We start from the raw sequence: 17,280 nt of genomic DNA, 5'->3' as shown, positions 1-17,280 counted from the left end.
AACAAATTCCTGGCAGTGGTGGCACACGCCTTTAATCCTAGCTCGGGAGGCAGAGGGAGGCGGACCTCTGAGTTAGAGTCTAGCCTGGGTTATGGAGTGAATTCCAGGACAGCCAGGGCTACACGGAGAAACCCTATCTGTGAGAAAAACAAAAACAAATAACAAAAAAAAAATCTTTAAAATAAATCCATGTACTTTAACATGTTGACAATCTCTTTTATATGAAGATCATAAAACTAATCCAAAACGAATCCCTTTGGTTAAATATTTTTTTTCCTCTGCCTAGACTGAGGAATTTGTGTCCATTGCTTACAACCAAGACACTTATCTGATAGTTCTATATTTAGGTTTCCCAGTTTCTGAGAACTCCACTTAAATACTCAGGACTGTGGGCCCATAGCTTTGCCCCTCAAAATATAAGCCAAAGCTAAGGGGTCCATGTTTCCTCCACCTTCCACACCAGCATCATTGCATCATTCTCTGATTTTCACTATATATTTCCCTTTAAAGCTTAAAAAAACCCTATTTTTTTACTTTCTACGTACACCTTTCAAATTTGAGATAATGTAATTTCTTATAGTGCTGTTAACAGAATTTTGGAGAAATTCTCACAGATACTTGAAATAATTTAACTTATAAATTTGAATGGTTTTTTGGTACTAGTGCATGCCAGAACATTGTGTTAATATGTATAAGTCACTTAATCAATATTATAATGTTATAAAATCACAAAGCCAGGTCTAGTTAGTTCATCTAAAATGGAAATAAAAATATCTGCTTCCTGTGTGCTCCACTGGGAGCTTTGAGTATGGTGAAGAACTAGTTGGAAGAAAAAAAACCTCCAGGCACAATTATGAGGGACTTTCAGGATTGGGCTAATGGAATCAGGACCTGTTTTAAATGTGGGCAGCGCTGTCCTGTGGGCTGGGATCCCAGGCTGGTGGAAAGGAGAGGTAAGCTGATTACCAGCATCGTCCTCTAGCTCCCTCCCTCCCTCCCTCCCCCTCTCCCCCTTCCCTCCTCTCTCTCTCTCTCTCTCTCCCCCCCTTCCTCTCTCCCTTTCGCTCCCTCCCTCCCTCTCTCCCTCCTCCCTTCTCCCTCTCTCTGCCTGCAGATGCAGCAGGACCAACTGCCTTAAGCTCCCATAGTGTTGGTGCCTTCCCTGCCATGATGGCCTGCACCCTCAAAGTGTGAGCTAAAACAAATCCTTTCAGGCTTAAGTTGCTGTTGCCAGGTATTTTTGTCACAGGGGTGAGGAAAGTAACTAATGCAGGGTCCGTAAGTGCAGCCCAGTTGAACAAAGCCCTCAAAACTTCTCCAACCTCCTGCCTTCCTGTGACCTTCTTTCTCTCCTAGCACCAGGGCATAGATTTCAGGTTACACTCTTAGGAAGAAGCTAGGGAAGCCATCTTGGATAAATTAATTCAATAAAGCCTTCTCTTTAGCCTTCCTGATCCTCCCAAGGGCTGGGATTATAGGCATGTGCCACCATATCTCACCTTTCAGCTGAAACCTTCAGTTGGTGAAATGCCTGTATCGATCAGTTTCTTTCCAAATGTGAGAACTGCAAATGACCAGTCATTGTTTTCATACAAAAAAATAAGAGGACGGCCCATGAGCAGACACGCATACTAATTCACACTTTGTCTTTACATACTATGAGCTCTGTCAAGACTCAGAGACCCTATGCGCAAGTTCAGATCATTTCCAGTTTTTAGATAGGGAAATCGTGGCCTTGGGAGGTTAAGGAAAGCTGCTGAAGTTTACACAGAAGTACGTGACGGGGCTGGGAACCTAGTAGTTTAAATGCCAAGTCTGTGCTCCCGAGGATTGCATTGCTCAAAGGAGCGGGCTGGGCACATCCCTTACCTGGTAGAGGCTGACATACTGTTTCCGAAGCCACTGCTGTCTTTGGTCGGGGAACTTCCTGATCTTTCTCACAGCTGTAGTGAGTTCCAGCAGTCCACTGAACAGCATTTTAGCTGTGTGCTTTGGTGCCACAAAGTGCAATAACCTGTTGTCGGTGGTCTGAAGGCCATAGAGGAGTGTCACCCCAGTCTCTGACAGAAGCATGCTACTCAGTTTGCTCTGGACACACACAGTGTGTATATCAATGCCAGGGTGTCCCATGTACACAGCCTTCACCGAAAACAGATCCAGGATTCCCTCTGCCAGGCCACTCAGCCCAGCGTTGCCCAGTGATGGGAACTTGCCAGGCTCAGCCATGTTACTGAGGAAACCAAGCTTGGGTCTGGCCCCAGCTGGGGAGGCAGTGGGAGGCTTTATCCAGGTCAAGGTGCTGTTGTCGGGTTGCAATTGGAGAAAGCAGCGTGCGGAGAGATGCGTGTCCTGGTCATAGTGTATGACTGTGGCCCCCTGCAAGAGGAACTGGTGCACATCAGCTTGGAAGGACAGCACGTACCACGGAATGAGCTCCGTCCCATGGTCAAAGGCTTTCTGTGATTCCTCTGATCCATGAGGGTCGCATTCTTTGAACTTCTCAAAGATGTCATTTTCTGAATCCAGAAAATCTCCAATTATAAACCTGATGGGAAAAGACACACATTTGCTTTGTCTTATGATCAGAAGGCGGCCAACACAAAGCCTTGTCTTCACACGCGATAGCTTGTTCATCTTGCTATGGGTTCAAATAAGCATGGGAAATATAAAATGCTAAACACCACAGGGGAATTTATTTATACGCTTCAAGGTGTCTGACCACAGGCATGCTTTTGATGACCCTGACAGTTTTGTGAAGTACAAGTAGGTATTTCATAGAAGGTGCTGTTTTTATGATTTGTCTGGCATTTTGCTCAAAATTTAGACCAAGATTATAATGTTCAGTAAGGAAGGTACAGAGACAAAGTACCATTCTTACTATACTTTATAAACCGCACATTTCCAACGTGACCACGCACTGATGCAGAGCTTAGACATGAGTGGGGTAGTGTTCCTCACAGCCCACTGTATCCTTCCTTCCTTCCTTCCTTCCTTCCTTCCTTCCTTCCTTCCTTCCTCCCTCCCTCCCTCCCTTCCTTCCTTTCTTCTTTCTTTGTTTACTTATTAAAGTTCCTTTCAATATATACTAATTGGAAGTAAGTCACTATGTCCAGATTACACTGAAGGAGAGGGGTGTCGCCTTCTACTTCCTAGGGAATGGAGAAGTTCTATGTTGCAGTTTTGAAATTCTTCTGTACAGGAGATCTCTCTCCTCCCCATTTGTTTGCCTTCTTATCACTTTTACAAGCCAGCTCCTCACTGTATGGACTTATGGATGTTTAGCTAATGCTTTGAGTGAGCTGCAACTTTTTAAAAATTTAATTAATTTATTCAGATTACAACTAAATTTTCATCCCATCACTTGTATCTTCCTGTTCCTCCTTCCCTCCCACTTTCACCCTATTCCCCTCCCCTAGGATTAAGACCGAGGGGGAACTCCTCTCCGACTATATGGCCATAGGCTATCAAGTCTTATCTTGGTAGTCTGCTTATTCTTTCTTTGAGTGCCACCAGGCCTCCCCACCAAGGGAAAGTGGTCAAATATGGAGCACCAGAGTTCATGTCAGAGTCAGTCCCCACTCTCCACATAACTGTGCAGAGTGTTCTGTCCATTGGGTAGATCTGAATAGGGGTTCAATGTAACTTAATACGATTTTGTTCATTTTGTTGCTTTGGCCACCAGGAGCTCTTTCAGCATGTGGTTCTTTAATAGATTCATTTCAGTTTGCTTGAATGATTTGTTGCTTTGCTTTTGAGAACTTCCTACATTGGGGCACTGTAAGGCACTCCAGGCTTGGGCTGGAGAGATGGCTCAGTGGTTAAGAGCACTGACTGTTCTTCCCGAAGTCCTGAGTTCAATTCCCAGCAGCCACATGGTGGCTCACAACCATCTATACCCTCTAAAGCCCTCTTCCGGCGTGCAGTGTACATGCAGACAGAACACTCATATACATAAAATAAATAAATAAAATCTTAAAAAAAAAAAGACACTCCAGGCTCATCCCTGCCTGCTTTAGTCCTAGAGTCAGGCATTTACCTAAAGGAACTTGCTTCTTTTTACTGAAGAATTGTATTAGAAACTAGATTTTGAGAGTCAGGTGCAAATATATAAAATCTCATCCACTTTTCTTGATGCTGCATGTTATAATAAAAAATTAAAAAGAAAAATTCTTGCATAGGTAATTTAGCAATCCTCTGCAAGTGCTCTCAGTGACGATGGAAAGAAAGCAAATACTCCTGTATATGTCCACAGCTGCCTCATGCTTCGTGCCCTCTGAAGTCACACTGGGAAGAATGTGTGGATCTTCTACATGTTCTGTTCTGTGTGATCCTATCAAAAGATTTAAACTCTATCCATTTATCTACTAAATATCAAGAAGACAATGGACACCTTGCAAAGCAGGAGCTGGCATCAACTAAAACAAAGATTATAGGTGCGCCCAGCCCCAGGCTCTGTGAAGGGCACTACTACAACTAAATGCAGGGAAGCAGGCACCATTCATTTTCACTTTGCTCCAGGCTCATGAGCCAGTTGTTTCACTGCAGCGGCTTTCTTCGGAGGTCACATCTAAGTTCTCTTTGGGGCCACTATTGTATTTTTCACTGTGATAGTAGATTTTTAAGAATGATAAGGCGGCGGAAGTGAGGGGTGGCTGGCACTTGTAATTGAAACACTAAGGAAACTGAGGCAGGAGGATTGCCATAATTTTACACCAGTCTGGGCTACATAGTAATGTCTAGGACAGTCTGAGCTACAATGTAACAGCCTATTTCAGAAACTAACTAACCAACCAACCAACCAAAGTTGAAAGAAATTCAGGTTGTGAGCATTGGTACTGACTGAAACATAACCTGTTAGTTTAAACATAGATTTTAAAATTTAATTTAAGAAAGTCTTTTGAGTGAAAAACTACAGGTATTATGTATGAAAAAACTTCTCTGGAGGCTGTTTCTGTTTCTCAGAGATGATGTAATATCTCTCTCTCTCTCTCTCTCTCTCTCTCTCTCTCTCTCTCTCTCTCTCTCTGTGTGTGTGTGTGTGTGTGTGTGTGTGTGTGTAGTGGGGGAAGCTGTCTCTCTTGGCACCAGTATTTATTTTAGAATACAAAAGGAACTGATACCAGATGGTAATGATTCCATTAAAAAGCATTCATCCAGGGGCTAATTTCCAAAATAAAATTGACAATTGTTTGTAATGAAATAAATTAATTTCAAGCAGGAAGCTAGTAGGATCTTTTGTCTCTTAGATGATAGAGTGGATTTTATGGAGGGAGCTCTGAGCCTGATTCTCCTGGGAGATAAATTTCTGTGGGTTCACGAGAAGGGATAAGATGGAAAATTAAGATTTATTTAGGAACCAAGTAATGTTAATGAAGATCAAGGATGTGGTCAACCAGCAAAGAAACCATCTCATCATTCTTAGGCATGAAAGCTGAGGGAAGGTTTTAACCCCACTTTTGAAGAGCATCTATGGTATCCACGTAAGAAACCAGAAATTGATGGTTGAACATTTTTTAGGGATACCTGATGAAGATCTCATATTAGGTGAAAAAAGAGTGTTTGTCAACCTGCTTATATGTTTTCTTTATATAGGTGCATTGCTTTCTAGAAATTTCCAATGACTACTTGAAGAAGAATTACCAACAGATAAAGACTTAATATTAAGTTTTAAAACAGAAGAAAATCACCTTTTCCACATGACTTGTTACAGCTGTTCCCTGTAATAAAAAAATCTACTGTTTTCTTTTTCCCTTTTGCAAAATGTGTGCTTTTAACTAACCTATAATTTTTCTCAGCTATAATTAGTTAAAAGCATGTATTCCCCAAAAAAGACTGGTGCTGGCTTGTTTTATGTCAACTTAACACAAAAATAGAGTCATTTGGGAGGAGGGAATCTCAATTGAGAAACTACTCCCAACCGATTGTTCTACGGGCAACCTGCGGTGCACTTTTTTTTTCTTTTGTGGTTGATTGATATGGGAGGGTCCAACCACCAACTTCCCAGGGTGGTGCTGTGCCTGGGAAGATGGTCCTAGATGCTACAAGAAAGCAGATTGAGTAAGCTATGAAGAGCAAGCCAGTAGGCAGGGTTCCTCCATGGCCTCTGCATCAGCTCCTGCCTTCAGTTCCTGCCTTGACTTCCCTAGATAATAGACCACAAGCTCTAAGCTGAAACGAACACTTTTCCTCTCCAAGTTGTTGTTGGTCATGGGATTTTATTACTGTAATACCCTAATTAAGACAAGAGCTGTTCCAGGTCCAAAGAACGAGTATGAGGAGAAGCCATGGGTTAGCGCCTCTCCAGCTAAATGTCTTCTACAGTGCTGGGTACAAGTTCCTGCTCGGCCTCATGCCCCAGCCCTGCCACTTATCACTTAGGCAAGTGACTTTAGCTTTCTGGGCACTTCTTCATCTGTACGGAGGATGGACAAGCACAGCGTAAGATGTCAGTGACATTTGGATAGTCTCCTCATCCTATTCATTTTATCCTGAGACCTAGGATGTGTGTTTGTGTGTGGAGGGTAAGGGCATGCTTGGAGGTTGGTATGGTCTTTCATTGCTCTCTAGCTTTGTTTTTGAGACACGGTCTCTCACTGCACTCTGAGTTCACCAATTCAACTAGAGTGGATGGTCAGCAAGTGTCGGTAATCCATTCCGCTGTTGTTTTAACACAGGCGCTGGGGGGATCCGAACTCAGATCCTCATGCTAGCACAGCCAACACTCCATCGGGTGACTCATCTTAGCGCCAGGCTGTGGGTGGTTTATGATCACTTTTCTGGGGTTTCTGTGAGAACTTCCATTGGGTTTCTGGCAGAAGCAGCTGAGGGCTTTGAGAGGAATTCTAACACACTGCATGATGGGTAAACTGAACGACAATGAGATAGATTGCTTGCTTTCTTCCTTTTTTTCCCCTTCTCTCTCCTTCCTTCATTTATTTCTTCCTTTCTCCCTCCCTCTCCTCTGTCCATCCTCCCTTCATCCTCTCTCTCCTTTCTTACCTTTTCATTGAGTTGGGCATGCCCATATGAACAGGGGTGGCAGGTTATTGTTTTAAAACTCAGTAAAGCCCATTTCCTTTGACCTTTAGGATCTGAAACCACTGTGCCTAAGACACCCTGAACAGGGTGTTTTTACAAGGTGCTCTGGGCTGAGGCAAATAAGGAAACAGTGCTTAGTGGGGCTAGCTTCCGTGAACCCCCACTAAATCCCTCTTCCCTGCCATGCGTTCCTGGCTTCTTTATAGAGTAGCAATCACTTAAGGACCAGGAAACTACTTCCACTACTTAAGCACAAAGGTCTGCAACTGAGGACTTCAATATGCCTTCCCAAGCTTTGTGAAATAAACATTTGCATCTCTGTGGTTTTCTTCCCCCGTTGTCAGGATGCTTACAACCGGATCTGGAAAAATGGACAGTGGAAGAGAATGTTCTTAGGATATAGATGACTAAACGATGAGGAAGGAGACAAGGGAATAAATAGAAATTCGGAAATAAAAATCTCACAAGAGGCAACTTCCGTTGTTACCGCAAAATTCTGTGACCCTGTGAAGAAGTGTCAGGATGAGAGAGAGAAAGAGAGGAGGAGGAGGAGGAGGAGGAGGAGGAGGAGAGAGAGAGAGAAAGAGAGAGAGAGAGAGAGAGAGAGAGAAAGAGAGAGAGAGAGAGAGAAAGAGAGAGAGAGAGAGAATATTACCAAGAAAGAGAGGAAGAGCTCTTGGAAGTCCATAGAAGGGTAACAGGACAGCTGAAAGGTCCGGAGAAACAGAAAGGCAACACCCTGGAAAGCAGAGCGCCATGCTGAGCAGAGCATCGGTGGCAGGGCTCCCTGGCACGGGAAAGCCATCATCAGATGGCTCTGTAGAGAAGACACTGGCAGTCCCACCCGCAGACTAATCCAGCTGTAGGTCTTGCTGAGAGAGCGACTTAATTGTTGGGAAGAGCCAGCAGTAGACAAAGAGTTCGGCCAGCTCTGAAAGGCTATCCTATCCCAAGGGAGTCAATCACTTAAAACTGGGCTACCCTGGCAGCTAAAGAAAAGAGAAGAATCACAATGGGTCCTAGCCCCAAGGGTGAGAGACAATCCTGGGTGGCTGTTGTAGACAAAGTCAGGGCTGACATGGTGGCAGAAAGCCAGGAAGTGACGTGTTTAGGAAAAGGCAGTCTGACCCTCAGTATCTGGGAGCAGAATTCATCAACCAAGAACCATTCTGGACTTCAGTAGCCTTGAGCCAAGGTCAGCAAGTAGAAATCTCTGGAACTACCCAGCTGCCATGGGGTTGCAGAAGACCCCTTGACAGCTATAGCAGGGTGATCAAAGCTGAGTGGATGTCCAGAGCACATAGAAAGATCTACCTGCATAGAGCTCAGTGGAATGATTGTTTCTTCTACTCCCAACCAATTTGGGAGCAGCCATCCTCTGGGGTGTGATTGGGGGCTCTTGTAAGGTTGGGAGAACTTGCCTACACCATAGGCTGCAGAGCTAAGTGTGGCCAGCAGAGGCCCCTAGTGTGCAAAGAAGGGGAGCCACTAAAGCTAACACAAGGCAGCTCTAACAGATAGCAGGTGCTTGCCCCAAATAGGTGCAGGGACTGCATTAACTACAGGAAAGCAAGCAATTCAGGGGCCTGACCCACCCCCTCCCTGCTGCAAATACCCACAGTCTGACCCACCCCGTACTTGCTGCATATACCCCCAATTTGACCCACACTCTCCCTTCTGTGTATACCCTACAGTCTGACCCATGCCCTCCTTGCTGTATATACCCCTCAATGTGACCCACCCCCTCTCTGCTGCATATACCCCTGGTTTGACCCACCCCTCCCTGCTACATATACTCCCAGTCTGACTCACCCCTACCCTGCTGTATATGCTGACAGTCTTACCCACCCCCTCCCTGCAGCTTATACCCCCAGGTCTGAACCACCCCCTCCCTGCTGCATATACCCCTAGTCTGACCCACTCCTCCCTTCTGTATATACCCCCAGTGTGACTCACCCTCCCTGCTGTATATATCCCAGCCTGACCACTCTCTTCCTGCTGTATATACCCCCAGTCTTACCCACCCCTCCCTTCTGTATATACCTCCAGTCTTACCTACCCCTCCCTTCTGTATATACCCTCAGTCTGACCCACTCTCTCCCTATATATCTTCCTATATACCCAGCATTCTCCCACTTTCAAGGTCCCCGAAAGAATTCACTCTAACCCTTCTTCTCTCTCCCTTTGTCTTTTGTGCCTTGAGTTGTCCTTTATTTATTTGTAAAACAATGCTTTCACTCATTCTTTGCGACTTTCCCACATGCACTTTGACCATAGCCATTCCCCTCTCCCAAGTCCTTCCAGCTTCCTCTGTACCTCTTTATCATCCCAAATTTTTACCACCCTCTAACCCAGTTTGTGTTAGCCAACTACTCCTGGTGGAGCACCTGCCCTGGAGTGTGCTCAGTAGACCCAGAATTACTCCACTGAAGAAAACCGCTTTCTCCTTCCCAGCAGTAATTAGATGTCAACATCTCCTCTGGGGCCTAGTGCAGAACCAAGAGCTATTACTGGGATAATGATTAAATGCCACACCCATAGACCAGTGCATCCCTCATCCTTAATCAGAGAAGCTTCTTGTAGTAGATTCCAATCAATACAGAGACTCACAACCAGCCAAGGGGCAAAGAATAATAGACATCAGGGTGCTCAGCCCTAAATGAGATGCCCATATTTCATCTCTCCCCTCAGGGCTCAGGGATCTTTGGAGAAGAAGAAAAGATTCTAGGAGCCAGATGTGGTGAATAACTTCCAGGGAACAGTGTTTTCTTGACACTACAGGACTCCCATGCACTCCTAGCAATTGTGACAGCATGGTCAAGACCAACTAAAGTGCAAGCCAGAAAAAAATCCCAGCGTGGAGGAGAGGAAGTGGGTACCAAATCCCCCTTTAAATATTTTTACTACTATTTTCTTTTATCATATTTTAAAAGGCTTTATATATTTACTTTTTATTCCCCTTTATGAATTTACCCAATTTTGTCTATGCATGTTTTTGCTGGACAATTTTTTTTCCTGGTCTCCCATTTTACCCCTTTTTGTTTTTCTTTCTACTACACTTATTTCTTTTTTCAAGACAGGGTTTCTCTGTGTAGCCTTGGCTGTCCTGGACTCACTTTGTAGACCAGGCTGGCCTTGGACTCAGAGATCAGTCTCCCTGTGCCTCCCAGACTGCTGAGATTACAGGCATGTGCCACCGCACCTGGCTTTACTGCACTTGTAGTACTGTTTGGACATACTGGCTTTAAATATCAGATTTTAATTTTTTCTTTTCTCTTATCTACTTATCTTCTCACTATCAGGAAGTCTTTCTTCATTTTATATTTTCTAATTTATTGTTCTTCCCTCTTTCCCTTCACTATACTTTTTACTCCTACTTTTTCTTTCTTTGTTTTATTTTCTCTTGTCTTTGTTTAATCTTGTTTCTTCCCCCCATTTCCCCTGCTCCCTGCCCCATTTCTTCATTGTATCTAACTTAAGAACAAAACTTATGTTAGATTTTCCATTTTCTGATTTATATGAAAGAATGACATGTCAGTGGGCTTTACTTGCTTCAGATATATATATGTCTCTACCTTGTATGGTTTGGTGTTGTGGTACCATTGCTTGTTGTTCTCCAACGTAAGTCACCCTGGAAGTGTAAGCTATCAAAAGTGAGATGCCCTATAAGAAGATGCCTGCATAAAAGGAGAGGCGACATTTAAACCAATAGAACCATAAGACCAACACGGTTATAGCAGACACTCGATTCCTTCAAAGGCTCATAACTCCTCAACTACTGAACTCAGAGATGATGAGCTAGGTAAAATGCTGAATGACGATTTCAAAATTTACTGGTAAAATGGTCAATATCCCCAAAGAGGTACAAACAAGCAGATGAACACTGTAAACTCACAGGAATCAAAATTAACATAGAAAAGTCAGTAGCTTTCCTTGATGTCAGTAATGAAAGTATGAAGAAAAATATCAGGAAAAACCATCCCATTTACAATTGCTTACAAATACCTGTGAAATGGGCCATGGCTCAGTCTATTAATCCCAGAACTCTGGAGGCAGTAAAGGGAATCTCTGTGAATTCAAAGCCAGCCTGGTCTACACAGTGAATTTTAGGATATCAAGGGCTACATAGTGAGATCCTGTTGCAAAACAAATTAAGACTATCTCCACCCCCCACAATCAACCAAAACAAACATCCAAGACACCTAAGAAATGAATCCTAACCACAGAAAAGCCTTTACAATCAACACATTAAAGCCCCGAGTATAATGACAAAGATATCAAAAGATAGGAGGTTGGTAGATTAGCAGAATTAATATTGTAAAAAAGGTCACATTACTGAAAGCAAACCACAGATTCAACTATATTATATGAGTCAAAAAAGGAAAAAAGAAAATGTTATCCACACCAAAAAAAAAAAAAAAAAAAAAAAAAATAGACATACAGAATAAAAAAGAGGGACCAGAAATAAATCTATACAACTAATCCTAATCCCACCTAGTCTTTGACAAAGACATCAGAACTGTACACTGAAGAAAAAAAAGACCATTTCTTCCACAAATGGTACAGGGAAAACTTAATCCCATGGATAACTATATCCCTCTCACCTCACACCAAAATCAATTAAAAGTGGATCAAAGGCCTTAGTTTAAGAGCTGAAATTTTGTAACTGATCCAGGGAAACATGGATAAAATGCTTCAAGATACAGACACAGGTAAGAACTTCTTTAAAAAGACTCAACCCAAATAATTGATGAGTGTTGTGTAAAAGTTTCCTCCCATATTAAAACATCCCATCTTGCAGGGACACTCCTTAGGCAGGAAGGGGGAAAACAACAACAACAACAACAACAAACAACCCAACAAACCAAGAAAACAAAACACCTTAAAATAGCTTCAGGAAGTCCCTGAAACTGACCAGATTCACTAGGACCCTCCAAAGCCGAGAGACATTCCCAGATAGAAGGAAGCGGAGTTACAAAAAAAAAAAAAAAAAAAAAAAAAAAGACTTTGGACAAACATAGTTGCAACAAAGACTCTCAGAGGAGCCAAGCTGCAAAGAAGACTCTTGAGCCCAACAGCCTGGGGGAAGTAGAAATCTGGCAAACTGCCTAGAAGAGGTTTAGATAAGCTGAAACAGCACTTAGAAGAGACACTCTCCAACCTGCTGACCTACCTACAGGATGTGCAGTGTGGTCCAGGTTCCTTGCTTTTGTGACTTGTCATCCATGCTGGGGTGGACCTTGATGGTGCAGTTGTCTTTGAGTGATCTATGCTCCTTTAAGTCACCCCTCCATATACTTTTGTAAGTAGACCTAGTAAAACTCATTGCTTCACTAAGTTAACTTTTGGTGGTATCCAATACTTTGGTCTGTCATGGGATTCCTATCTGGTGTGAGTTGACATGTGTATTGAGTCTTCCCGGGAAAAGTTTTGTCATATAACAACAAGTAAAATTGCATTCAGTTAAAATGCTTTTGCACAGCAAAGGAAAAAAAAATGAACATAGTGAAGAGACAGCCTAGGAAATGGTAAAATTTACCAATTATACTCCCAACAGGGTTTAATAACTTGATTCTATAAAGATCTAATGAAATGAACAGAGAATGGCCAGAGGAAAGAATACAATTGGCCAATACATGTTTGGAAACATACTCAACATCTATCCTGGTGTGGGGCACATTTCCTGATATCCCAGCACTTGGTAGAGAGGGGCAGGAGGGTCAGGAGTCCAAGGCCATTTTCAGTCACATATGAATTTGAGACCTTGTCTGGGCTGCATGGAATCATTTGTAGGGAAAGAAGGGAAGGAAGGAAGAGGGGGAGGGAGGGGTGCAGGGGGAGGGGAGGGAAAGGAGAGAAGAAAAGAAAGTGCTCAACATCATTATCTATTAGGGAAATGTACATTAAAATTACTTTGAGAGTCCATCTTTTCTAGGACAGGTTGGCTATCATTAAGAAAAAAGACACAAGGATGTGAGGGAATATGCACTTTCATAAATTGCTAGGCAGAGTGCTTAGTGACATACTACTATGGAAATAGGTATAATGGCTCCTAAAACTAAAAATAGAAATACCATGTGTTCTAGCTATGTTGTTTCTGAGTCAGCACCCCACAGTTTATTGCTGTCCTAGTCACAGGAGCTCAGGTATGGACCCAGCCTACGGGTGCACCAACAGATGAATGGATAAAGGAAATACACATACACAGTGAATGAACTTATGACATTTGCAGGAAAATGAGCGGAACTGAGGATCATTATGCTACGATAAACAAGCCAGACTGAGCAAGACAAATGCCGTGTGTTTTCTCTCGTATATGGAATCTGGATTTTAAAAAAAGTATGACATGAAAGTAAAAATGAACTGTGACAGAGGATGCAAACGTCTAAGGGGGTGAGGCTAAGAACAGGTAATGGAATATATATGTCCTGAAAGTAGAAATGGGCTGTTCTGATGGGAGGGGCAGTAAGAAAGGAGAGAGATATGGGGAGAGAACGGAAGGAAGAAATCAGAATAGAATGTAATAAAAAGCATAATGGCATATATTTATGAAAATATACAGTGAAGCTTATTTCTCCATGTGCTAATCCAAACGGTAATTTTCAAAAATTCCTCCACTGCAGATAAAGATCCACAGCTGATTTCTCAAACAAACAAAACACAAACACACAAAGGAGCACTCTGTGATCTATAAGGCACAGTTTTTAATGAAACGTAATTGCTTTAAACATGACAGAAAGGCAAATAAATAATTCTAAAGGCTACTTTAAGACATCCTTGCAAAACTAAAAGGTAAAAGAAGTTAAGGGAGTCGAGCGTGGTAGGGCACAACTGTAATCCACCAGCTGGGAGCCAGAGGCTTGTGAGTTAAGTGCCTGCACGGGTGACAAGCATAGCAAGGCACTGTCTCCAAAAAGGAAGAAGAGGAAGCAACTTCCCAAGAGTGATAGGATAATTGAATAAATTTATCTTTCAATAAACTCAGAGGAAAGAAAGGAGAGTAAAGAGAGCTCATGGCTTAGAAAAGTGGCATTGCTTTGGAAATGTTGATACCATTACATGCCACCCACACCCACAAACATACACCTGCCCCTAAATGAAGGCTGCTACAAAACGATGCCATGCGAAATTCACTTTATATGAATGGTAAACCCTTAGTTGTAGGATTTTTGTTCATTCTTTTAGAATTTCACCCACGTATAGTATATACACTTTGATGATAACCACCTCCTACTCCCGCTCCAACTTGTCCCTTCCAGCCCTCATCATGCCCCTCCCACTTATTGTCCTCCCCATCCCACTGGCTCTAATCACTGTGCATGTATATACGGCTACTTGTAGATTTTAAGGAAGGAATTTCATCCACATCTTAGTGTGAGGAAATGGTATGTTTCTGCCATTATTTTTCATATCCCTATTTCCATTTTCACTAATAACCATAATTATTTATTTTTACCCTTGTAAATACCCACAAATCTTTTGTGGCAGCAGATAAGCCCATAGATACCGATGTGGTGGGATAGGTAGATAGGAAAGGCATAGATCAGGACTTCAATGGCAGGGAGGTATTTCCTGAAGAGATAGCCTTCATTGTAGACAGCCTTGTCTCCATGTAAAGATTGCTATTGGTGTCAGCAACCTGCTATTGAGAACATATTAAAGTGTTCTCTGGCCTGAGATACAGTAAAACAGCAGAAGAATTAATACATGACATATGTGAGATATTTCGACATTGCAGCCAAGATTTTATAGTAGAGGTGGTGAATGGTTAATCTTGGAGCACTAATCCTTTAAATGAAGTGAGCTAGGATATGATGTGTGGGAGAAAGCCCAAAGACGCTGAAGAAATCTGGGATTCGCTATACTCTCTTAAAACAAAGTAGCAGCAGAGACTCAGACAAATGATGCTTATTTCTACATTGGCTACAAGTCCCAAGGATTTATCACAGCTCCAAAGAAGTCATTTTCTAAAACAGCTGATATCCTTATCAGCATATGTGCTCATCACAGTGTGCCTCCTCAAGCCAAGGGCTCTGAGACAACTATAGTGAGTAATGCACGAGACGTTATACCTCAAGCCTTGAGCAGTGAAGCCCTCAAAGCCAGTAGACTTAAGAGTTTGAGGCACCTGAATGGATTCTTCCCCTTGGGCCAGCCTCTGCTATGTGTGAAGGGCCTTACAGAAGGTCAGCACGTGCCCAGGCCCCTGGGTTCCCTTCTGTCATTTTGCTGTGTGTGACCCTGTTTGGCTAGACTGTAGTGCATGACACACAGCAGCTGAAACAGCTAAGCAGCTGCTGCGAAATATCCGATCTCCTGTGTGTGCAGGGCTAACTAAAATAGCTCCTGGTGCAGTGTTACCAAAATGAGATGTTAGAAGTTGGGTTCCCAGGTGGCTGTTGAGTATCACCTATGACATTGGTATACCTTATTTTAAAATATTTTAATATCCACCCTAGCACTCTACCCAAGATTTAATAGGAATCACTATTACAAAAACTATAAAGTAAATAAAAGACTGAGACTCCAGTCTTGAAATTCAATTACTGATCTTTTAGAAATATCAAAATAGCCTTAGCTATTTTTATAGGGATAATATGTACATTTCTAAATTTTTACCATTACTTAAAAAAAAAAACTAATAATTTTTTTCTTTTAAAAAGTCTACAACTCATGGAAAAAAATTAAACGCATGTAGCAATTTTAGAATAAAGGAGCAACATGGGAAACATAAATTCGAATTCAGAATTAATAAGGTTTGGCATGTGAATGACATGTTTTTAATTGAGGTTTTATGTGAAACTCAACTGAATGGGGGAAAAAAACTACTCAGTGGTGAAGAAGACAGACACCCACCCACATACACGATGGCGCTGAGACTTACTGCCATCGGGTTCTGTCCTTCAAGGAGTTCTTCCTCGAGCCGGTCCCCTCGCTGGAGCCGTCCTCCTCCTCCATCTCCAAACTTCGACTGCAGCTCCGGATAATCTGAAAGATGCTGCTGACCGTGGACTCCTTGTCTGAGTTCTTTAAGCCGTTCGGTCCCACTCGTTGTAAGAAGTTATCTTGTCCGCTGTAATCTGCCACAAACTACAGGGGGGAAAAAAGCTCAAGATGCACGATTGCAACTTACTCTGTCTGAATAGCCTACATCTAGGAGGCCTAAACCAAAACAGCAGGAAATAATAGTATCTGAGCCTAGTTTACAGCAGTGGAGAATAAAGGCTCCAAGATAAGCTTTATTTCCTAAGTTTTTTTTTCTTCTTTGCACCACATGAAGTCCCCAAACTTGCCCTTTTCTCGCTATGACAACCTCAGCACCTCTAAGAATCTAAACTGCACTTTGAATTTATAACACAAGCAATAATATTATTCCATGGCTCCCCAGGGAGAAGGTTAGCCACTTTACAGGGAAGGGTGGCGGTTTTATTCCTGTAATGGGAATTGAAAAGAGAACCATGATTAAAGATCTCTATGACATGAACAAGATGTAATGACCCAGCTCAAGAAAAACATTTTAAAAGCTGCCTTTTGGCTTTCTTGACCATATGTGCTACAGGAACACGGTAGCCTCTTGATGTTTTAAAAGCTACTATTGTGGTTTGGTCGTGACCAGGAAGCTTCCAGAATCAGAAAGGAGAGCCACAACTCAGTCAAGAGAGGCAGTACTCCTTTTTCACCACTGGGAGGTTTTTTTGTTTGTTTGTTTGTTTGCTTTTTTAAAGCCATCTCATTCATTTACTGGACTTTTAATACCAATAGTTGTAAGACCAAGGGAATACCAGGCAGTGTGTGTCACCCGTCCACTCCAGGGGATCTCGAATCTTCCTAGACCAAATGATGTCTCTGTTCTCAGGTGACATGAAATAGGCTGAAATTTTATGAGTCTTCCCACTACAAGTAAGAAGGAATATGCATGCATGTGTGTGTGCGTGCGTGCGAATGTGTGTGTGTGCGTGCAAATGTGTGTGTGTGCATGTGTGCATCTCTGTGTGTGTGCATGCATGTGTACGTATGTGTGTGGGGGGCAGGTCAGTACTGAGTGTTGTCATCTACAGATGTGCATGTGAATAACTCTGGGTTTGGGCTTGCAATTTCCAAATACATGATGCCTCCAAAACCTCCCTAACCCATTTTAAAATGACTTCTCTTTCACTTTTAAACACCTCAGAGGGAGGTTTCCTTATTTCTTTTGAGCCTCTCAGGGCCCCTTACTCTTAGTGGGCAGTGTCCTGGGTTAAA

The 17,280-nt window shown here is 42.7% G+C and overlaps 1 protein-coding gene across 1 annotated transcript in view; it reads right to left on the bottom strand.

Moving 5' to 3' along the window:
- LOC127189536 (1-phosphatidylinositol 4,5-bisphosphate phosphodiesterase epsilon-1-like) overlaps positions 1–17,280 on the bottom strand; it is a 201,474-nt gene that overhangs the window by 70,059 nt on the left and 114,135 nt on the right. Inside the window, exons 6-7 of the mRNA XM_051146421.1 lie at positions 15,923–16,128; positions 1,870–2,545 (exon numbers count right to left, since the gene is read on the bottom strand). Coding sequence (XP_051002378.1) covers positions 1,870–2,545; positions 15,923–16,128 — 882 coding nt within the window. The remainder of the gene's footprint in view (positions 1–1,869; positions 2,546–15,922; positions 16,129–17,280) is intronic.

This window comes from Acomys russatus, chromosome 5 (genome assembly GCF_903995435.1).
Source record: "Acomys russatus chromosome 5, mAcoRus1.1, whole genome shotgun sequence".
NCBI lineage: Eukaryota > Metazoa > Chordata > Mammalia > Rodentia > Muridae > Acomys > Acomys russatus.
Note: the sequence above shows the minus strand (reverse complement) of the source record. Positions and strands in the feature narration are given on the sequence as shown.